The following is a 23,883-nucleotide window of genomic DNA, read 5'->3' as shown; positions in this document are numbered from 1 at the left end:
CCCTCCCTCATGAACCCTTGATAAATTATAAATTATTATTTTCATATCTTACACAGTCTGCTGTCTTCCTTCACCTACGTTTCTGTTATTCGTCACCCTGGCTGGGGGGTTATACATTGATCATTGCGATCGGTTTCCCCTTTCTCCCACCTTCCCCCTACCCTCATGGTATCGCTACTTCCATTATTGCTCCTGAGGGGTTTATCTGTCCTGGAGCAATGCAATTTTTTACAAAGCCATCTTGCTATTTGCGATGGCTGCTATAGTTCGAAGACTCGGCTCTAAATTTATGCTCTGAGCCATCAAGTTGCTTCTGACTCACCGTGACCATACAGGACAGAGTAGACCTGCCCTTAGGGTTTCTGAGGTTTGACATCCTCCCAAAACAGACTGCTACATCTGTCCTCCACAGAGCAGCGGCTGGGTTTCCACTGGCTCACCCTAGGCTGAGCAGCTAAGCACTTAACTACCGTGCCACCAGGGCTTCTCAAATGACTGATCAACCCAAAACCCAACTCACTGCCATCGAGTCAACGCGGATGCCGATGGGTGTCTGAGGCTGGAACTGTTTAGAAAGGCCAGTCTTTCTCCTGAGCAGCTGCTGGTGGTTTTGATCTGCTGACCGTGCAGACCACAGCCCAACGCGTAATCAATCCCTGCACCACCAGCGTGCCTCAACACACTGGTACGTGAAGGGTCATTAAGGAACCTAGATGGTTTGTTCAATATTTGTATGACCCTGAGAGCGTTTCAACCCTTGGCAAAAATAAAGATTCAAATCTGTAAATCATGGAAGTGACATGCCCACAAACTGAAAACTAAGGGAAGGGTCGCTTTGGCCAAGTTCCCTTTAGCAGGTGAATGTGAACCGTCCATCTAAAGGTGTATGTGTAAGAAATACCTCAGCACAAGCCACCAGTTGTGCGTAAGGTCAGTCCACGTCTTGACCATCTGACTGAAAAGGGTGGGGACGAAGGCTTTCAAGGGGGTAGAGTCACCCAGCCTAAAACTGACCGGTGCCCGGTTTGCAGGAAGGGTACATTTAGACTCCTGGGCGTCTGGGAGTCTTCTGTGCCTCGCCTCCGGGTGTGATTCGCCTTGGCCGGCAGGCTCAGTAATCTCAGAATTAGGCTTTGCCGTCAGCAGCTAACTGCACCTGAACCTCCTGGGGTGGGGGCTTCCTGACCAGCTTGGGCTGCAAGACGGGAACACCAGATCAGCTCTTCCTGGAGGTGCAGGGATGGGCGCTCAAACACTATGGCCCTCTTTACTCACAATGAGTGTGATTTTAATAGGACCAGATTTTTTTTCTAGTTCTTTTTAAATTACTATTATTTAAATCATTTTATTAGGGGCTCATAAGGACCAGATTTTTTAAATGTAGGTCCTGAGTGTGGAATTTTCAAATTTACATGAAATGTTGACGGGTGGTCAGTTTCCTATGCAGAAGGCAGGCCGCTGTAGCCGCAGTTCCGGTCTCCGCCCCTGGAGCGTCTGGACCTTGTACCCCGCAGCCCGGTTAGCAATCAGAGTTTCCAGATACCTTGGAAACAGCAGAAATTATTTGTTTGAACCCAAAGCTACAAAGAATGAGATCCATTCTTCCACTATTAGATCTGTCTCTCGGGGAGGGAAAAAATTTATTTATTTTTTTGTTCCTGACTTTCCTCTGTTTGTTAAAATATAATTTATGAGATTCCTCTATTTTTAAAACCATAATTTCATTTTGTTCATGTATTTGGAATTAAAAAATCAACTTGGGGACTAAAAAAAAAGTGCATGTGTTTGTGGAAAACCAGAAAAGTGCAGGTGTTCATGATTGTTCACAACACAAACCCTTCGGTGACACTGAAAACACATCTGCCATCTCCATCCTGGGCTCTTAGTAAACACTCCGAGTCCCCTCACGTCTATCAGCAGTTATGTGCAATGCAATAAACCACTAGTCTGTTATTCTCAACTTCTCGAAAGGGGTGCTTTCAGAAATAAGTCTCCCTCTGGATGGGGTCGGCGTGCAGTGTACTTACTTGGCCTTTCTCCAGGTCGCTGTCACTGCTGATGGGGGAAAGTGGCAGAACTAAGACAAAGGAAGACACAGCACAGTGGGTAAGCTCACTCCGGGACACACGAAAACCGCGTTCTGCGTGCCCAATTACACATGCCGGCCATACAAGCTAGAACCACCTGCTAGGGGCAGGCACTTCCTTCCAAGAGTTAGTTTTTAAGAACTCTTCAAGCCTTGTCCACACACAACCCCCTCCGTCCACCACCACCACCAGCCCTGAGCCCTTGTCCTCACAAACAGCACCCTATGTGTCCAGGCTGCTCCAATTCCCGGCAGCTTTGTGTGTTACAGGGACACAGACTTTTCCTGGCTGGAGCCTTTGTCCGAGCAGATCACCAGCGCCTTCTTCCACAGCTTCCCTCGGGGCATTTGAACCACCAGCCTCTAACGAGCAGCCAAGGGCCAATTGCTTACACCCCACCCCACCCCACCCCCAGCGCCCAGCAGGAGTTCTAGGAGGCCCACCTTGTGCCAGGAGCACACCACTCTGCCATCCTTGTTTTTTTTCCACTGCATTTACACATAATTTAGAATGCTCCATGTTCTCGCAGGCCCCTTAAAGCCTCCACTTTCCCCAATAGCTCGAGGTCACGCACTTCTTCCTGGAAGCTTTTCTGATAAAGCCAGTTCAAGATGCTTCTCATCGGAACTCCTCGTTACTCTGTTATCTATAGCTCCTGCTTCACACTTAGCTATTCATAACAAAAATAATGCTCGATCTTCTCGACACGGAACCCCAGTGGGAAGGGTTCAAGACCTTGGGTGCTAACCAGAAGGTTCCCAGTCACATCAAGGGGGCGAAATGTGGCAGTCTGCTTCCATGAACGTGAGCTCTCTTGGAACGCATGTGAGGTTGCTTTGAGTCCGTCTACATGTAATGGTCTGCCCAGCCTCATGTAAGGCCCTTTGGCCTTTCCAAGAAAATGTAGCAAGAAGACAGACAAATGACCCCGTGTGTGGGGACTCTCTCCTGCCCCACATGAGAAAATAGTTTATTCACAATTTTTTTTAAAATGACTTAGAAGAAGATACACATCAAACTTACTTTTCATTCTTCTGTGAGCTACTTTCTTTTTTTTATTAGAATATACTTTTAAGGGCTTCTTTCTTGGCTGACTGCCCCTAGTCCAAGATCTTTCGCTGGTATTACTTGAATCTTCACTGGTCTCAGAGAAGAGATGTTTGTTATACATAAATGTCTACAGACAAATGATAAATGAGAAGGTCAAAGGGCTATAATTAGTGCCATTTTTACATGACTAAATGCATTACAACGGTTTTATGTACAAGAGAAATAGCTCCTTCTAGACAAAAGGGTTCTCTTCTATGATGCCCAGGTCTGGGAGAAAGAAAGGGGTAAGAAAGTACAATTATTTCATCAACTAAGTTGCTGTTGGAAAACAGGACAAAATCCTCTATAAAAGGAAGGGTAAGGCCTTCAAGGAGTTGGTGAAAAAATATGGAATTAAAAGATAATACAATTTTTCCATGAACTTTATGATGCCCTCTTGTATCATAAAACCTGAGAAGGCCAGAGTCTATGTAAGGAAGAAGCCTGTCAGAAAAGGAAAATAAATGCAAGTGTTTTCTACCAACTGAGTGAGAGGAACCAGTCAAACAAGGCAGTCCTAAAGAGACCCAGTTCTCTTCTGGGAACCCAAGAGGCAAGCGAATTTTGGGAATGATGAGGGCAACAAATGTATAGATGTGCTTTACACTATTGATCTATGTATTGTGATGAATTTTATGAGCCCCAATAAATTGATTTAAAAAAAAAAAAAAAAGACCCAGTTCTCACACATTTCACGGTACTTGCAACTACAGAGGTGAGCTCAAAGCACCAGCATTTCAGTTAGTGGTCGACCACAGAACAACGTGAGGCACCGGGGACTCCCAAGTAGACAAAAATCCGTTTCCAAACACTTGTCTGAGGCTACTAGGCTTTTTACTGCACAAGGTCAAAGGGTTTCAGGCTCAAGTAAAAGTGAAAATATGGCTTTAACATAACGTTGTAATTTTTCACAGTATATTTATTTGTGGGTTTACTTACTCGACATTACGAAAGTTTCTGATTTCCCAATTAAAACTGAATGATTCCTTTTAAAGTTCTTTTTTAAGGTTTAAGTTCCATTAGATTTTTAAATATATAGGTAACACCCAGTAGAGCTAAGAACACTTTGGGAGATAGGATGGGCATAACTGACATATAGGGAGCATGCTGGGAAAGAAATAAACGTTAGTACGTTACCGACATCTCTGTGTCTTGCTTTCGCTGACCTTTGAGAGCAGAATATGAACTGAAAAGAAAACCGACAACAGCACTGGGTAAGTCTAGCCCTCCCTCCTCCTTCCCTGGCAGCCCAGTCCTGACTTCTTTCTTCCATGTGTCCTTTGGTTGCATGGGGAGTACCCATCCTGCAGACTGTTGTCAAGCATTTGCCTTCCTCAGAACATTGCATATGAGGAGCTCTGGTGACATAGTGGATATACGTTGGGCTGTGAACCACAAGGTAGGCAGTTCAAGTACCAGCTGCTCTGAGGGAGAAAAACAGGGCCTTCTACTCCTATAAAGAGTTATAGGTGCTCAAAACCCCACGGGGGCAATTCTTCCTACCCTGTGCTATAGGGTCTCAATGAGCCAGCATTGACCCGCTGGCAGGGAGAGAGTCTATGTAAGGTGACCAGACGTCCCACTTTGGGCGGGACAGTCCCAATTTTTGGCGTTTTTAAAAAGTCCCAATTTTTGGAAAGTGCACGACAAGCTAGGGAACGGTCTATTTGGTCCAAATTTTTAATCAAGAACACCACCACCCCCACCACCCCCAGATCCCCGGTCAATGGTGTCCCGCTTTAAATCTGGTCACCTTAGTCTAGTAAGAGGTGACAAACACTTCGTATCTTGCAATTTAAGACTCTGCCTGGCAATTGCTCTTTCCAGAACAAGCCTTTGTGTGGCCCCTTCTCCATCAGACACACACACAGGAAGATGGTGGGTCCGCCAAGTCACTGGAGACCTGGAACAAAGCTGAAGAGCAGCCTAAGCTTGTTACACTTAGAATCACCTGGATGTTTAATGAATTAAGGGTCACGCTGGGTTCCCACTCAAGAGCTTGTGATCCCACTGGTCTATAGCAGGGCCCTGGCACAGGAATGATCTTTCAAAGCCTCTAGCTTTTGATGAGTCCCCAGGAAGCTTTCGCCAGGAAGCTTTCCCATAGTCGAGCATCAGGATTAACTTACTTCAGGATCGATTTACTTACATGGCTTTGGGTGGCAAAAAAAAACCCTTAGGCACCATAACACATTCTTTCCTTATTTGTTGTGGTTGGCTCACAATGCTCTCTGCTTGCCTTAGGCAGAACAGATGCATCCTAGATAGTGAGACCCAAAGGAGTTTACAGTTGGGTGATATGACATATACTGTGTGTGAGGAAAAGAGCCCTGGTGGCAGTGTTGGATAAGTGTTGGGATGCGTGTTGAGTGGTTCAAACCCATCAGCCACTTCTTGGGAGAAAGATGAGGCTGTCTGCTTCTATAAAGATTCAGATACGGTCCAAGAGGCCCTATATGTAGTCACATATGAATCTACTCAATGGCAGCAGGCTTTTGGGGGGCGGGTGAGAAAGACCAGAGGAGGCACTGAGGACAACAGTACAGTAGCACTAGCACCCCCTGCAACGATGGAGTGCTTCCTAGTTGGTGGACCCAGCTGAAGGCTGAAACGGTGGGAAATCATTAGACTCCTCAGCTGTCGTCGTGCACTCCCGGAGACCTACGTAGCCAAGCCAACGGCCAGCTTCGTGACCTGCTATCCGCCCCACGAGGATCACCAGGCCCACGCGAGAACCTGGCACTGGCACCAGGGGGTAGGAGATCGTGGCCAGGGCTGGTGGGCTCGACCTCTTTCTTGTTTCCTGGAGTCACTCAATTTTATTTTATTTTTTTAATCACCGTCACCTTAACGCTTAACTCCTGATGGCCCCAGGTGTATCAAGGTTGAGCTGTTTTCAGTGCCTGATCTGGAACAAATACCTGGCCAGGCTTTTTTCTTTCTTTTCTTTCTTCCTTTCCTTGTTTCCCCTAAACTTTAACAGTTTTATTGACATAGTGACATAATTCACATATCAGACCAACTTAAAACCTATTTGAGTTGTGCAATCACAATAATCCATTTTTAAAACATTTTCTCCTTTCTTGTACTCACTGTTATTAGTTCCTCACACACACACTCTCAGAAACTATTAATCCAGTTACCGTCTCTACAGATTTACCTATCCTGGATTTCATAGACAGAAAAGCATACAGTTGCCAACAGCAAAAATAATAAAATTAAAAGTCACAAAATGAAACAGAGAAACCTCAGTTGAGAAGTATACAGTGAACCCTCGCCACTTCGTGCTTCGACTTCCGCGGCTTCACTCTATCGCATAACAGTACCCACTGCCAACACCCGCTCCTTCAGAGGAAAAAGACGGCGACCCACCTGTAGAGTACATCCCTTAAGTCATTTCATAGGCTATTGATTACAGTATTTGTAAGAACTATGTATAATAGTACTGTATGTGAAATATGTAATACTGTAAACTAGATGCCATAAATAATATAATAAATAATAAATGATAATTGTAATGTCCAAAATGTTTTACTGTATTTTCCCTTTTTCGTTTAATAAATTGGGTAATACAAGTGTAATGGTGACTAAAGGGTGTTTTTTCATGTCCTCTATGCTCTAACTATGAAAATATTTGATTTACAAATAAAGAATCCTACTTCGTGGAATTTCATTTATCACAGTAGGGTCTGGAACCGATTAACCGCGATAAACGAGGGTTCACTGTATTATCTTTCTGAGGAGTTGTCAATTTTTCCAAGAAACAGTTTTATATAAACTTACATACACAACAGCATTGGAGAAAGATTCCAATTTCTCCCCATTTTTGCCAACACAGTTTATTATCTGTGTTCTTTTTCAGTAGTTAAGATGAGAGAGCTCATAGTTATCCGCCCCCGCCCCGTGTATCACACAATTGAATCATTCAATCATATTAAGATTTGTGCAATCATCACCACAATCAATTTCAGAGCATTTTCTGCTCATACGCAGAGTTGTTAACTACCTGTTTCCCCATATCCTCTCCTGCCATGCCCCTGTCCAGTTACCGTTTCTATAGATCTACCTATCCTGGATTTCTTACACAGAAAATCAGACAAAACAGTACACAATCATACCAAGCAAACAAACAAAAACCCAACATCGACTAGACAGAGCACCGCAAACCTCTACCAAAAAGAAAGTAGAAAACATTAGAAACAGAACCAACCTTACAATGGGTAGAAAGGGAGATTCGATGATAGGACGTTTTAACCTCACTACATCTGCCAGGCCTTTTCTCTGAGGCACCTCTCATTGGACTCAACTCTGCACACTTTCTTTGAGCAGTGGGATGACTGCACAGTTTGCACAATCCACCTCCCAGAGCAGATGGACAGCGCCTATGAGAGCCTCGGTGTTATGTGTGAGCGCTGGGTTCTCTTGAGGGGGTTGGGGACCCTTAACACTCAAGAGTGGGTGGTGGTTTCAGTAGTGTTTTAAACGAGCTCAACATCTTCTCTCCTGTTCTAAGGGAAAGTTCTCTGGGGCAACAGTCACGCACCCCTTTTCCAACGATGACGCTGGACTGCGAGGAGCAGCGACTAGAGCGCGCCAGGCTGCCTTGACCACGCAGACCGCAGTGCAAGCTGGCCTGGAGACGCGCTCGCTCGCTGCTGGAGGGACGCAGCCAAAATTCATGGAAGCAACCAAGTCATCATTCTGTGTGTGTGTGTTGGGTGGGGGGGGGCATGCAATGATAGTAATGACGACTGTATAACCCCAGGTGAGGGGAACAAACAAGATTTACAAGGGAGCAGATTCATTGGTTGATGTAAGATACTGCTAATGATAATAATAACAATAACAATATATAATATAATAGGGGTTCCTGGGGAGGAGGGAGGGGATAAAGGGGAGCTGATATCAAGGAGTTCAAGAAGAAAGAAAATGTTTTTAAACTGATGGTGGCAGCAATTGTACAGTTATGCATGAGTTAGTGGAATTATGGATTGTTACAAAATCTGTATGGGCTCTCAATAAAATGATTTTTTTTAATCTTTAGGAATAAGGATCTGAATCAGTTAAGACCTTTTTCTTTTTTAATGTGAAAAGTAAAATGTTTGGACAAAGTTACAGTCATAGTAACAGTAATGCTAATTAGTTCATTTAATTGTCATAGCCCTTTGTTTTAGTATCCCTACTTTGTAGAGGGAAAAAGTGACTTTTCCAAGCCCGACCAGCTGGAAGTGGTCAGCTGGGATTTGAACCCACTCCGCCAGCCTGACTACCTAATCCATGTTCTTGCCCTACGTTATATGTACTGCCTGTCCTAAACATAAGCTGCTACTCACTCAACACTAAGAGCCAGCCACTGTGCTGGGCATATTACATGCAGGACCTCATTCAATCTTCGCATATCTCCCCCTCTTCACAGAGTAGAAAATTGAACATCTAACCCAAGAGGAGACATGGACAGTAAATGAACATATTAAGAACTGTTTTAAACCACTAGTCATTAGGAAAATACAAATTAAACCTTCGATGAAATAGCATTTCCTCTAGGATGTAGAATTAAAAAACTGATAAAACCACATATTGGCCAGAATGTGTAACCACTAGAATTCTCAACCGGAACATCAACTCAAGAGAATATGTACACTATCAACACCATCCCCTAATGAAGCCAGCAGAAGCCTGCACACAGTGCTCCGGGAATAGATGTGGCCAGATGTGGGAAGCAGCAGCAGGTGAGCCTCTGTCGGCCTGTGGTTCTCACGTGACCAGTGATTCAAATGGTTTGCTCATTTTGAAAATCACTTACCTAGAGATGCCTTTCCCTCCTGGAACAGGAACTTGAACAGAAGTTTCTTCTAATTCTGTTGAAAAGTCAGATTCTGAAGTAACTTTTAACCATAAAAATAAAAAAAAACAACAGTGCTTAAGCATCTCAATCTACCATTCAGTTCTTACGATAGGTTTAAAAATAAATCCCTAACCTCAGCGGTTATCTGCTCATTTTAATTGTCCAGACAAATTAACAGTGCTATCGCTCTGCTTCAAATATACAGGGATAGAGATTCACTTTATTCTGGAACCTTCGCAGTTCCATGTTTGCACAGGGCCACTTTGTCCTCGGTAAGAAAAGCCTTTCCACTGAGCACTAAACACCCGCCTCCTCATTCATGAGACTCTGCTACAGGTGGCAGCTGACTGCTCCCAAAAGTTCAAGGCGGCCCTCAGGTCAGGAAGAGACAGGTGTCACTGCTGAAGAGAGCCGGAGCCTGTGTCCCCGTTACTGGGGGAGATGCCAAAGGAAGGCGGACAGAAAGAGCCGCCCAAAGTGAGTGCTGCTGACACACGCAGGAACCGCCGTGGAGAGCAGGTAAGGAGGGCTATGTGGAAATTCATCGCTGACGTGTCCTTTCTGAAACAATCGTGACGTCATCATCGTCCTTTTGTATAAATCAAATGTTAAAAAAACGAGGACTGGATGGAGTAGCTAAACAAGGGAGCTTCGAAAAGTTGGTGGAAACATGGGATTAGCAGGCAGTGGAATTTTTCCACAAGCTTTTTGAAACCCCCTCGTAGGTGCTAAGCACTGTGATAGATGCTTCAGAAGAGACTTGGTGATGCAGTGGGTTAAGCACAGGGGTGCTAACAGTGAGGTCAGGAATTCAAACCCACCAGCCATTGCACTAGAGATAAGGCTAGATTAGGCTATCTGCTCCCCCAAAACTTCCTGTCTCAGTCGCCCTAAAGGGCAGGTCTCCTCTGTCGTGTGGGGACCCGAAGAACAGGGATGGATCCAGCAGCGGTGGGTGCGGGGTCATGGTGAGGCTCGGCACTGTGTGTGCATTCTGGTTTCCTCTTCACAGGGCAAAGCCTGCAAAATAGTGATGACCTCCCCTTGGGATCCTGCCAAAGAAGCCCTGGTGGTGCAGCGGGTCAGGTGCGGGGCTGGCTCCTTTCTCTAGAGCTCCAGGTCCAGCTATCACAGACAGGAGAGGCAGACGCCAGCCGAGCCCCCAGGAATAGCCATGTTGAGTGAAAAGAGAAGATCCCATAAACATGACGGGCAAAAGCCTCTCACGGAGGGACTGGTGAAAAGGAGGTGAACCATCCAAGCGGACACACTGGTGATGAAGGCAGGAAGGCAAGTGTCCGAGGCCAGCATGCGAGTGGACCGTTCAAAGCCAGACTCCCAGCTGGCTTTTCCTGCCCATCACAGAAAGGCGTTACTAGGCAATGGTCAACTCTAGCACCCATGAACTCCTCTTAGTCCTGGGGGTCAACTACCTCGACTAAAGAACACTAAAGAAGATATTTTTAAAATAAGGATAACCATGTTTCATGTGGCATACTCTCCATTGGTCTTGGTGGCTCCCACATGGCCAGGACAGGAGCCATCCCTGCAGGTGAGCTGCTAAGCAGGTTCTACCTCAACTCTAAAATCAGTAACTGATGGGGACTCGGGAAAATCTCCTAGGAATTCAACTCAAGGAACATACATCATCTCGTGAGTGATCAGGGGAGGCTTTGTGGGCAGCTAGGTAAGCCCTTCTAGCCATGACCTAAGTACTATGTAGTCTTTGGCAGGGCCCTCTCCCCTTCCCCCCCATCTTTGTCATTTCCAAGAGAGATTTTAATGGGGTGGAGGGAATCATTCCAGGCTGCCAGCTGCCTTTCTTTCACCAGATGAATTCTGCATGTATTACTTTTATATGCCCAGAGCTTTGCAGGGCCCGCTTCCAGTAAGAATTCACAACTCCTTTTTACAAAGAATGCAGAGTAAGAATTTTCAAATTTCTCAACATGCCAAACCGTGTGTGTGTGTGTGTGTGTTTACCGGAAGCGGCTTGGAGGAGAGCATAGGGCAGTAACACACGTAGGCACTTCCAGTGAGGGCAGTGTGTCTGGAAGCCAGTCTGATGGTGGCTTAACTAGCTTTGTGCAATCCTCCAAGAGATTTTACATGTATCAACTCATGTAATCTTCATCAACTGTGAGAAGCAGTCACTGTTCTTTCCCATTAAAAAGAGAGTCACAAACTGTGCACAAGGTCACAGCCACAGAGCATTTGAACTCTGTCTGACTTCTTAACAATGCAAAGGCCAATACAGTCTACAAATTTGCCTTAAGAGCCCTTGATTTCAAGCTACAACGGAGCCTTCATTCCGAAGGCTCATATATAATCAGGCCAGGTCCTCCTCCTTCAGTGGTACAGAGAGTATATTCCTGACACAGAGAGTCATTCTCAAACAAACAAACAAAAAGAGTCATTCTCAACTTTTGACTAAACCAGAGACCTGCCTTCAGGAGAGAGTAAGACTGTCATACAGAAAAATTAGGAAGCAGAAAACAAAATGTAGAAAATGACACCCTTGCTTTAATCGTTAAATCAAGTAACAATTTACTTATCCAAAAAGCACAAACTGCTTCATGTCCGGAATCCCACGGCTCCTCTGATCTAAAACGGTAACTCCCTTTTAATTCTCATTGGTACATTCGGTGCCTGCACCTTTGTTAAACTTCCCGTGAGCTGCTGGCTGGGAGCCCAGTGGTACCTGCCATGTCGTTTTCCTCCCTCACTGATGAATGGAACTCCCGAGAGACACCATCTTCCCATCTTGACTGCTTCGGTGTTACAAAGCCACCATCGGACAGGTCTAAAGGCAAACGGGGCACAAGGTGTTACCTCACACACCTTCCTTTCAACCACACTGGTTTCCTGACAACTTAGTGTCTAGCCTTGACAAGCAGCAACTGATACATGTCCCTGTTGGTCCTTCCTTCTCACTGGGCACCAGGACAAGGCGCAGTCCGAGTATCAAAGCACCAAGGGTGCGAATGGCACCCAGGAACAGGCCCCCCGCTGCTGCACAGTCACAGTTAGGGGCACTGTGCTAGCCAGGGACAGGCTCAGGCGAATGAAAAGCAGGCACACTGGCTTCCAAAGCAACCTTCCCGGGGCCTGTGTCAGCTGGCAGGGTGGCCATGTGTCCAGGCAGGTGGGCTTCCAGCAGCTCACTGAATCGCACCAGTGCGCCACCTGCTGGCAGGTCCACACTTCTCATGGGATGCCCCTGAGCGTCAGCTCTCTATCAAAGGCCACCTCAGACAGAACAGCTTGGCTCCTCCCTCCCTAAAGTTACTTTAATAGTCTCAGCTTCTCAGGTTTAAATACATAGTCCCATTCCAACCTAGTGTATAACTGAATGTTTCCTTCCAGGTACTCATGTGCGCCCCAAACATACCCTCTGTCTCTCAGGACCGCTCTAATATTACTGGTAAGTATAAACCAATATTCTAATAACATTGCTAAATATAAACCACTATTCTAACAACGTTGCTAAGTATAAACCAGTTGCTTGGGTCGATTTAAACTCATGGGAAAGCAGAACTGTACGAGAGAGAGAGAGAAAGAGAGAGAAGAAAATATACAAAATTTCAATAAATTCTACATGTACAATTTTTACTGTCTTTCCCCCAAAATTATTACACTAACATTAAAATAACCTACTGTCCCCTAAGTTTCTCATCTAACTTTTGGAGATGCTGTTATCAATTTGATCTCGCACAGATAAATCTTTGAGAGACAGCACAATCCTCAAAGCAGCCACACTTACTAATGAGACTAAGAACTCGGGGAAAACACTTCCTTTAAGGTTTAGCGACGATCTCAGATAGGCATCCAATCTCAATGGCTCCAGAAGTTCTGCATTATGTTCAAAATTCCGTTCTGGTTTTGTCCACTTCTGATGAGGATTCTTCTACAGAATCAGAGGTCAGAATGTTCCGTAATGGACCCAGCCAGGCATCACCCAGTTCTGGTCTCATAGCATCCGGAGGTCAGATGTTTATGGTAACAACATGGGCTCCTCAGATCCTCTCTCTGCTACTCAAGGAGAATGGGAGGCCGCCTGGCATAGCATGAACACTTGCCATACTAGTAGGAGGTAGACCAGAAGTGCTGAGAGACTGTACAGGTACTCCCCTGGTTTACAGTGTATTCTAGTCATCATAAACCACACCTGTGAGCAGATGTTGTTCTTCTTAGCTTTGTATTTCATCATGAGTTAATAGATATGGCAAAGAACATTGTAGCACATGGCGTGCCAGGCAGTTCCTAGACTCTCCCTTCCAGAGTGAGGTAGGTGAGTGAGCCCCATATAACTGTGGCTACATGAGCCGACCTGCTGTGCTCCAGCCTGCAGGTCCCTGCCCTAGTGAACCTGGTTTTCAGCCTCACCCTAAAGGGCCCAAGACACTAGCCATCTCCACGGGAATGGGCTGCAGCACTGTCCACACTCACCCAAAGGTGGAACCCTCTACATGTCCACCGACAGATACATGGATAAAGTAGAGATGGTATGCCCTGACAGTGGAGTTTTACATAGTTATAAAGAAAAATGGGGGAAAGCCAGGGCTTCTACTCCTGTAAAGAGTCACAGTCCTGGAAACTCACAAGGCAGTTAGTTCTACCCTTTCCTAGAGGGTCTCTAAGAGTCAGTATCGACTCAACGGCAGTGAGTTTGGTTTGGGTTTTATAAAGAGAAATGACGTCCTGATGTATGCTACGACATGAATGAGCCCCGAAAACAGTATGCTGTGTGAAATTAGCCAACCACAAAATGGCAAATATTGACAAAATAGCACTCATCAAACATTCAGGATAGGCCAGGGCTTAGAGACGAGAGCTCAGTAGTGGCCACCAGGCGAGGAAGGGAGGAAGGTGGAGCCACTCTTCTAAAACATGGAGCTGTCTGTGGTGGTGGACATTTGGCAGAGGCTATTGGTGACGATTACACACAATGATCAACTGATTTCTCTAAGTGAAAGTATGATGTGTCCCATGCGGTGTTGCATATACAACCATTTCTAGGAATAAAAAATGAGAGAAGTGCCTCCTTCGAGAAACAGGAGTCTCTCACAAATATCTATTTACATGGTGCGGAATTGACATAAGAAGTACCTTAAACGTGTGCACCACTGTACGTATATAATATAGGAGGGAATATAGGACATCGTTTACTTTGGGGGCATAGAAGAATTCCTCAAGACTTAAAAGCACCAACCATGGAAAAAAGAATGATAAATCTAACTTCTAAACATAACTACATTTAAGCGTGTTCATTTATCATAAAGCTGGTGAGGCTGACGTACCAACAACAGGCAACGTGTAGAGATCAGAGTTCTGTTTTGTCTTTAAGTGGTGAACTGAGGAGGGGTGTCAAGAGAGGGAAACGAGGGAATAGACTGTTTAGCAAGAACTGAAAATATGTGTCGGAGGGTAGAAACTTCGGCATAAGATACAGGTGATGGTTGCAAAATATAACTAAAAGAATTTATCTCAATTGCATATATGAAGCGTGTTGAAATGGCAACTGTTGTGTTGTCGACACTTTTATTATTTAAAAAAAGGAGTCATAAGAACACCTTGCAGACTGAGAGGTACAAACCACAAGGTATAAGAAGTTACCTCCACCCCATCAGACTGCAGGACTGATATCCAGAAGTGTGAAGAACCCCTCAGATCAATACAAAGAGATGAACCTATGGATAATGAGGCAAGAGCTTCAAGTATCACACAGAAAGGGAAATTCAAATGGCTAATGGGCACATAAACAGATGCTGACACTCAATCAGGTAGACTCGTCTTAAGATCTTGACATAAACAACTGTACAACTGGCCTAAAAGTTAACGTATTTAGTGATGGCAAGGATATGGAGCAACATAGTTCTCACACACGGCTAGGTGGGACACTAATCTGATATAAGCACTTTGGAAAACAGTTTGGCACATCTAAAGCTGTCCAAACTATATACACTCCATGGTACAAAAAAAAAATCTACTTGTGGATATTCTACCTGGAGGAAAATAGTCACAGATGCACCCGGAGAAATGCACACAAGTCTCCATCACGGGGTTATTTACAACCACCTACACTGCCAACAAGCCAAATATCCCAGGACATCGTTGTTGTTGGGTGCCATCGAGTCAGTTCCAACTCCTAGTGCCCTGTGTACCGCAGACCAAAACACCGCCCCGTGCCGTGCCATCCTCACAAATGCGGTATGGTTGAGCCCATTGTTACAGGCACTGTGGCAACGCATCTCTTTGAAGGTCTTCTCCTTTTCACCAACTTGCCACTTTACCAAGCATGATGCTCTTTTCCAGGGACCAGTCTCTCCTGATAACATGACCGAAGGATGTGAGGAGATGCTTCACCACCTTCCCTCCCAAGGACCACTCTGGCTGTAGTACTCGAAAGACATTGTGTTTGTTCTTCCGGCAGTCCCTGGAACTTTCAATATTCTTCACCAGCACCACAACGCAAAGGCATCGATTCTTCTTCAGTCTTCCGTAGTCACTGTCCAACTTCCACATGCATATGAGTGATTGGAAAGGCCTTAGCTTGGCTCAGACACACCGCAGTCCTCAAAGTGACAGCCTTGCTCGCCAGACTTTAGAGCGACCTTGTGCAGCAGGTTTTCTCAATGAAGATGTCCTTTGTCTTGACTGCTTCTTCCATGAGCTTGGTGGATCCAAGCAAGAGGAAATCCTGGGCAGCTTCCATCTTTTTCCCACAACACTCACAAGCCAGACTCACGGCCATCGAGTCAATTCCAACTCCCAATGCCCGTCGCCCTGGGATGTACAGATTCTGATATATTCCCGTGGTGGAAAACCCCACTGTGAGGACGATGAATACACCTCCCCTAAAGGCATCAGAATGAACAGACCTTACACATGATCTGACCACACCAAATGATGCCATTTGTATACATAGCAAAGGGAAAAAATGAAACTGCATATTATTCTAGGAATACCTACAGAGAAAATAGAATGCTGGGGTAAACAATGAAAGGATTTTCACAAAGGTAGGGACAGTAGTCTCTCTGAAGTAATGGAGTAATTAATAGGAAGCAATATTGTGTATGGAAAGATTCTGAGGTGCAAGACTGGGCAGTGTTTCATTTTTTAGTACATAAAATTGTCATCAGAACCAGCTCTAAGAACAACAACATATACAAATAGTTAAATTTTCTGCACTGATCCATCTGTGTACAAATTACGCTAAACATGGGCTCAAATACAAAGACAGGGTCCATTCTAGCCTTACTTTTCTGCTTCTTTGCACCTCATACTCCAACGGTGAGAAACCAACCACCCACCATTTGCTATCTGTTTACTTATTGGTCAATTGTGGCAGTTTCAAAATTGGTCATCTAAAACCCCTTGAGAAATAAATTCCATTTACTAAAAAAGAAAGAAAGAAGAAATTCTGAGCCACAATGGCAATTTCATTGTTTTTTAAACCACATTTGTTTTGTATCTCCTTATGATGGCATTATGAATAGATGGCATTTTTTCATCATGTAAAATTTTGTTTCCTGCTCAGGAAAAATGCTGCAGAAACTGTTGTGATGCTGAACACAGCTTACAAGGACAGTGCTGTGGTAAAAACTTAAGTGTATGCGTGCGTGGCAATGGGATCAAATGAAACATTAAGTCTAGTGCTCACCTCTGGGGGGACGGAGCTCCAACAGGTTCATGGAAACATTACAAACCAGCTGCCGTTGGCTCCATTTGGATTCATGGAGTCTCACATCTATCAGCGAAGGACTACAAGGGGGTACACCAAAAAAACCCGGAATTTTTTTTCCCCAAAGCTCTGTATTTTAAACATTTCACCTTCAAAGTACTCTCCATTACACTTAATACATTTGCCAAATCGGTAATTCCATTATTGGAAACATTTGTCAAAGTCATCTGTTTGTATGGCTGACAGCACCTCCCTTGTTTTTCCCTTCGCCTCTTCTACGTTGTCAAATTGCTGTCCTTTCAGGTCCCGCTTCGTGCGTGGAAACAAAAAAAAGTCACACGGAGGGAGGCCAAGTGAGTAAAGTGCATGGGACAAGAGAGGCATGCTATTTTTTTGCCACAAAACTGGCACACTAAGATGGCTATGTGAGCAGGTGCATTGTCATGGTAGCAAAACCAGCCCCGTCAACCACAAATCAAGTTTTTGGTCACACACAGTTATGCAATCTTTTCTGAACCTCTAACTAGAAAGTATGATTAAAGTCTGACCTGGGGGAATGAACTCCAAATGCACTATCGGTCGACATTTTCATCCATTCGGGAAGTTGATGGACATCCAAAACGAGGTTTGTCATCAATTAACATTTCACCTTTTTTGAAACGAGAAAGCCACGCATGCATACACTTGAGTTTTTCCCACAGCACTGTCCTTGTAAGCTGTGTTCAACATCACAACAGTTTCTGCAGCATTTTTCCTGAGCAGGGAACAAAACTTCACAGCTGCATGCTGTTCTCTTAAATAGGCCACCACAAAATAATGGGGTTGGAGCAAAACTGCTTTCAAGAAAAAAAATTCCATGTGACCAAAATCTTCCAAGGAGACACCACTGAGTGTACTAACTCCGAGGGAATTGCTCAAAAAATGTGTACTCAGCAAGCTCGGCTGCACCCAAACGTCATTCTGGCTTTGGGGTTTACCGTCTTGGGTGCTCCATGCAGCGTTGTGTATATCGGCGAAGGACTATGACCCATAGGTTTTTCAATGGCAGAGTTTTCTAAAGCAGACTGTCAGAACTTTCTGATCATACTGTATTTCTTAAACTGAAGGCTCTAGTGGTCCAGTGGGTTACACATTGGGCTGGGAACCACGAGAGCAACAGTTCAAACCCACCAGCAGTTCCATGGGAGAAAGATCAGGCTTTCTTTTCTTCTCCAGTAAAGAGTTAGTCTCAGAATCTCACAGGGCAGTTCTACCCTGTCCTAGAGGGTCTCAATGCACCAAGATTGAATCAATGGCAGTGAAAACATTTCTTAAACTGGATATTTAGGGATGCAGATGTTAGTTATGTTAATACTCTAAATATCTGACTCATACTTTTTTAGCTATTCTAAATCTGTACATTTAAGAAATGAAGACAAAGCACCATAAAATATCATTACATGTTATAGACCTCACAACATTGTGAATGAGCTTGGAAACCTCATACCATTGTTATCACGCAAACATTTGTTCAGAACTTTTAATGACTTGACCTCAACCCTTAAGTGGCCTAAATACTCCAAATGGTATGAGCTTCCTGGCCAGATCCAATGGAAGATGTTCCCACAATTTGCTGAGGCCCACGAGGAAGCAGCTGTTTGAGGGAATTCGTATTCCAGGATCTATGCTCCTGGGGACTACAAAGTCTGGCTCCTGTGTACAGCCCCTCTGGGTCCCTCTTGGACTTTGTTACCGATTGAATGGCAGCCCCTTAAAAGACAGACTGGAGTCTGAGCTCCTGGTACCTGTGAACGTGACTGTGTTTGGAAAGAGCATCTCTGAAGAAGCTGTCAGTTAACAGGAGAACATATGACAGGTCCTGCTCCTTCATGACTGGAGCCTTTAGAACAGAGACACGAAGACAGGGACAGAGGAGGGACACCGTGTGATGCTGCAGATTCTAACTAACGAGCCCCAGGAGCCACCAGAGACTAGGAGAGAGGGAGGGGCACAGTTTCACCCTCAGAGAGCTGGAAATAAGTCAACATCTAACTTGGACTTCTGCCCTCTCAAACTGAGACACTGAAGTTGTCCTTACAATGCACCACTTTGTGATGCTCTGTCCAGGATCCCTCGCCAACTAACACTGTGTTTGAGCAGATCTCAAAGAGGCAGTGGTCTCAAAGAGCAGAATTTATCTGCTGCTGTTAGAATCATTGCCTAGCATGCCAAAACCAGCCTTTTCTTTTTTTCTTTCCTTCCTTAAAGACAGTTTCTCCCCCTCTTACCTGTGTCTTCCAAGGTGGGCAGCTTATGTTTGAGGTTAGTCATCAGTGGCTCTTGGTTCGCAATCTTAAAAACACAATAAATAGACCATAAGTATATGAGTTGTGGGTCAAAGAAAATTCTATATTGTCCCTTAAATGGGAATAAGCCAGTACACTATACAAATATGAGTCTGGGTTCTGGAAAACCAGGCCAATAGCCAATAGTTACATAGTACCGTAGGTCCACTTTCTTCAGCTGCTGACTGCTCCAATAGAACCGTAGGTGCACTTTCTTCAGCTCCTGACTGCTCCGAGGTAGAAGGCTCACTCAGCAGGAGAGGACCTTGATATTCCGAGTGTTAAGAGAGAACCGTGTCAGGTGACGTGACACTCCAAGAAACAACTTGAGCCAACACTTTTCATTGTTAGAAAATATAAAGAGACAAAGTTCTAAATAAAACCAAACCAAACGCGCGTGCCTCTTGGAGGATGTGTGTGGTTACTAGGTTTGTAGATCTGCAGATAAAAGGAATGGCCAATGACCTCTACAGATTCATGTATGACCACCTTCTCATCTGGCCCCACACGCACTGGGGCTACGACTCTTACACCCCAGCTTGTGCTTGCACTCTTCCCTTGCTCTATTCCCTCTGGTGCTCTCGTTTTACAATTCTCCTCTCTCCTTTGGCCTTCCAGATCCAACCCCACCTACCACTTCATTTCGTAAACACAGCTTTGGGGCTGCCACTGCCAGGCTGAGTAGTGGCAGCCCCGAGGTTTTCAGCGTGCGCTTCCAGCTAAGAATTGATGACTGCTTTTATGAAGAATGCAGGGCAAGAATTTTCAAATTTTTCGATATGCCTAACTCTCTCTCTCTCTCTCTTTTTGGTGTGGTTACTAGAAATTTCAGTCTCCTTTTCCACACCTACCAATAGATTCTGAGGACTCTTCTTTCACATAAGGCACCGTCTGAAATGCAAATCAAACTCACTTTTAAAAGCAGTCATCTCTTCTGTAATAATCACAATGATTTCATTTCAGAACATTTTTTAAAAGCCATAATCACCTTTATGTATTTGTGTGTGCACACACTCACAAATACACACACATACATGCAACATACTTAAAGCTCAAACCACCAAAAAGTAATAAATTAGAAGATAAACCTTCAGTTTTCTTTTTTTTAAGGATCACTGTACTCTCTCCAGCCTATGCCTGTTCCGTGTTCCAGGACCAATTTCGCTGTCCAGTCCTCAGCTCAGAACTACTCGGTGTTGGCATCTTATGGCCTCTCTCTCCTCAGCCCAAGTATAACCTCTATGTTAACGTCTAATCCCTGCTGCACCTGCTGGGGATCAGGTGGGACCACCCACTATGGGTTTTGCAGCGTGTTCCCACTTGTAGGATCTCAGCTCACCCATGTTCCCAGGGTTCTCCCATTCCAGGAACTGTGACTTAATAGCATGAAGACCCTACTTCTCCCCCTGAAACCCTCATTCACTTTATGAAATGAGTAAACACATCTAGTCTTTCATAAGTAAAGGCATTCCAGTTTTATGCTAACTCAGATAGAAGGGGTTGTTTTCTATAAGAAACAATTACTTTGTAACATTTGTAGCAAAGAAAGACTTCTTTCTATTATATATAAAGAGGGAAACTCACAGAGAGACTATGATATATAAATGGCCTAGAGCATGCCCAAAAGATAAGGCACTTTGGTAAATGTCCCTAAGAAACGTCCCCATTGATCATTCTCCTGGGTCTAAGGGGGGCTGAGAGAGAAGGAAATACCCAGAAGTCCACAGTGAGTACCCTGGAATATCAGGAAGAACATAGCCAGGTGTGGACATTATCCCAGCTAGGAGTTAGGTTGTTCACTGCAAACAGAATGGAAGTCATTTCAAGAGGCTTTATGCCCTTCACAGGTAAGACAGGTGAAGGAAGATGGCCAGGGAGAACTTGAATTCAAGCCCAGACCTCTCAATTATCACACGGTATTCAACATTCAAAAGATCAAGCTTTCTGCTTGAACCTATACTCACTATATTCACAACTTTAAGAGACACTGAAACATATTCAAATAATCAAAGTTAAGTGTGTGACCTGATCGTCTCCGCCTAGAACCTTTCTGGAAACGTGCGAGATGCCGAATTGCAAATCAAAGTGGATTTTGGTTTTCATCACGTCTTTGTTGCCGATAACCATCGGCTGCTTAAGGTGAATAACAAGCATCTTCATTGTCTCCATTTCTACCGAAACAAAGAATATACCAATGCGTTAGCAATATCCTCAAAGATCTCATTTAAATGAATAATCTCGTTTTAAAAATTAAGAGATTTAAATAACCGCACCAGAATTTTCCTCAATTGTCCAGAGTTTTCTGAAATACGAAGTTGACAAGAAAACATATTACATGTGTTTGAAATTATTTCTATTACAGGCACACGTGTGCATTGTTGACCTTACACAAAGTTGAGACAGTAATTGACTGAAGCAATGAAGAACGAACGCTGCACAAATGTACAAATGTGCTTGACATACAAAGGATGTATTGTGGTTTGTGATGAGTTGGACACGCCCCCAAGAAAATTATGATTTTAAAAAATGAATTAATGCTGCAGTTCAATCTGGTTTGTTTTTAAAGAACATTTCGTCAATGCAAAGCTATCATATGTATCTACTTCCCAATATGTATTAAGCATAATCATCACTCATTCTCTTTCTCTGCTCGCATCCCTCCCTCCGTCTTTCTTCCTCCCTGCAAGTCCCACTTCTGTCTATGGTGCGAAGTGAAATCCGCTGTTCTCCATGTGCAAATGGAATCACCTGCCTCCATTTCGAAAAGCCCTGCTGAAAAAAACACAGAAATAGAAACCATCTAGAAAGAGGTTTTTAATTTGACAGTAGTGTCCTTTAGGGTCTCCACCCAAGACATCAGCCCTGTTCTAACAGTTATCCACTTCAGAAGAGAAGACCTGAGATCATAACTTGGGGAGCCCATGAAAATGACACAAAAGCCAAAAGTGGAATTAGCAGCAGCAAGAGGACCGAAGAGCATGACACCCGGTGCCACAAACTAATCAGAATGAGAGAGTGGGACACACCTGGTCAGGACCCATGCTGACAACCTAGGGACACCGTAGAATGTCACTGATATTATACGTGCATCCTGAATGAATACTGACAGATAATTACTATGGAAATTAGTGATTACATTGGATTTCTAGTTCTCATTAGCCTGCAGTGGTTCTCAACCTTCCTAATGCCGCGACCCTTTAATACAGTTCATGTTGTGGTGCTCCCCCCAACCATAAAATTATTTTCATTTCTACTTCATAACTGTCATCTTGCTACTGTTATGAACTGGACAACCCCTGTGAAAGGGTCATTCGACCCCCCCCAAAGGGGTCGCGACCCACAGGTTGAGAACCGCTACATTAGAGATTTCTAAACCTCTTTCTTACACCATAGGCAGGAGGCACTTCCAACTCAATGTGCACTGCACCTGTGCTTACCGAGATGTCAGCTTCCCTCCCTCTCAGCTCTCTGAGCTCCTCGGATGCCAATGGTAGGCTTTCAAAATCTAGCTTTCTAGTCCTCCCTCCCTCCTTCCTTCTATTCGCTTGGGGCTTCGCTGTAAACACCTCTCCGGCCCTTCTGCTGTGTTTCCTAATCCACCTCCATTCCCAAAGTCCTGCTTTTTCTAATAATCCCCAACAGAGGAAACTCTAAATTCCTGCACATAAAAACTAATTCCCACAGGCACAGCAAAGAACGATATGGGTGGCAATGGAAGGCACTGAAATGAGCCAGGATGTTGCCGTGTACCCCCCTCTAGCACATCCTTTTGGGTGACCTGGGACACTTTCACTGTCCTTGGGAACTTTACATCCGTGTGTAAGCTGCAGGAGTCCTCAGGCGATCCAAAGAGCCAATACGCTTAGCTGATAATTGGAAGGCTGGAGGCACCTTGGAACAAAGGCCTGGCAACCTAGTGCTGGAAAACCAGCCAGTGAACACCCACGTGGAGTACATTTCTACTGACAGCCATGGGCTCACAAGGAGCTTGAGTCCACTCTTACCAGCCGGTAGATAAAATTGTATAAAACCAGCAACAATGCAAACAATCCTTGTCCACAGAAATACACCTGGATGGTATCTGTGGAATGCAACTGGCTGGTTTTCCAACTATCTGTAAACTCATTTCAGTGTTGCCTGTATACACGTGGTCCTTTGAATTCTCCTTTGAACCAACTGTAGTGTTTTTGAGGTGTCTTCATTGATTAGTGAATTGGAAATGCATATTCTATTAGATAAATTTGATATCTGTATGAGGACCACAGGTTAACAGAGCACTGAAATGAGTTCACATAGACCAGAGTTTGTTTTCAGCACGGGGAATGATGCTGGAAGGGGGATTATAATACCCCTCCTGGGCCCCAGGGAGTACTTCACACGAGAGTTCAGGAACAAAAAGGATTATCGCCTCGTGGCTTCCAGGATGAGATCCATGCTCCAGGTCGTGTTTCATTTTGCACCCAGGTTTCCAGGAAGCTAAGAATCCAATGTGCATCCAAAAAATAGTCATTTGACTTTAGCTTCCATGGTAGGCACTTAAATTATTTTCTGAGGTTCCAATTTTCTATTTATATTGTTTTGGTGTAAGGTATAGGCTGCCTTAAATCCTCTGTGGAAACATATTAAAATGTAATAGTGATATAATTACACAATATTTAATTTTAACTCTTTGGCAAACCTCATTACTTAAAAAAAGGGTACATACCATATATATTCGAGTATAAGCCAACCTGAATATCAGCCGAGGCACCTAATTTTACCAAAAAAACTGCATTACAAATGTGCTGGACACCAACATGTGTGATCATGAAGGGCCGAAGGGACCAGGCTTCAAACACCAAAGGTGGGGGTGGG

The 23,883-nt window shown here is 44.4% G+C and overlaps 1 protein-coding gene across 1 annotated transcript in view; it reads right to left on the bottom strand.

Annotated features, from left to right (window-relative positions):
• Positions 1–1,126: 1,126 nt before the first annotated feature.
• LOC101640303 (synaptonemal complex protein 2-like) overlaps positions 1,127–23,883 on the bottom strand; it is a 48,496-nt gene continuing 25,739 nt past the window's right edge. The window contains exons 14-23 of the mRNA XM_045298217.1: positions 21,055–21,200; positions 19,881–19,920; positions 19,188–19,294; positions 18,973–19,036; positions 11,723–11,824; positions 8,980–9,061; positions 4,314–4,362; positions 3,111–3,264; positions 2,028–2,077; positions 1,127–1,195 (exon numbers count right to left, since the gene is read on the bottom strand). Of these exons, the coding sequence (XP_045154152.1) occupies positions 1,127–1,195; positions 2,028–2,077; positions 3,111–3,264; positions 4,314–4,362; positions 8,980–9,061; positions 11,723–11,824; positions 18,973–19,036; positions 19,188–19,294; positions 19,881–19,920; positions 21,055–21,200 (863 nt within the window). The remainder of the gene's footprint in view (positions 1,196–2,027; positions 2,078–3,110; positions 3,265–4,313; positions 4,363–8,979; positions 9,062–11,722; positions 11,825–18,972; positions 19,037–19,187; positions 19,295–19,880; positions 19,921–21,054; positions 21,201–23,883) is intronic.

The sequence above is a fragment of the Echinops telfairi genome, unplaced genomic scaffold (assembly GCF_000313985.2).
Source record: "Echinops telfairi isolate 266 unplaced genomic scaffold, ASM31398v2 ScPeMD7_7424;HRSCAF=8462, whole genome shotgun sequence".
NCBI lineage: Eukaryota > Metazoa > Chordata > Mammalia > Afrosoricida > Tenrecidae > Echinops > Echinops telfairi.
This window is presented reverse-complemented; position numbering and strand designations above follow the sequence as displayed.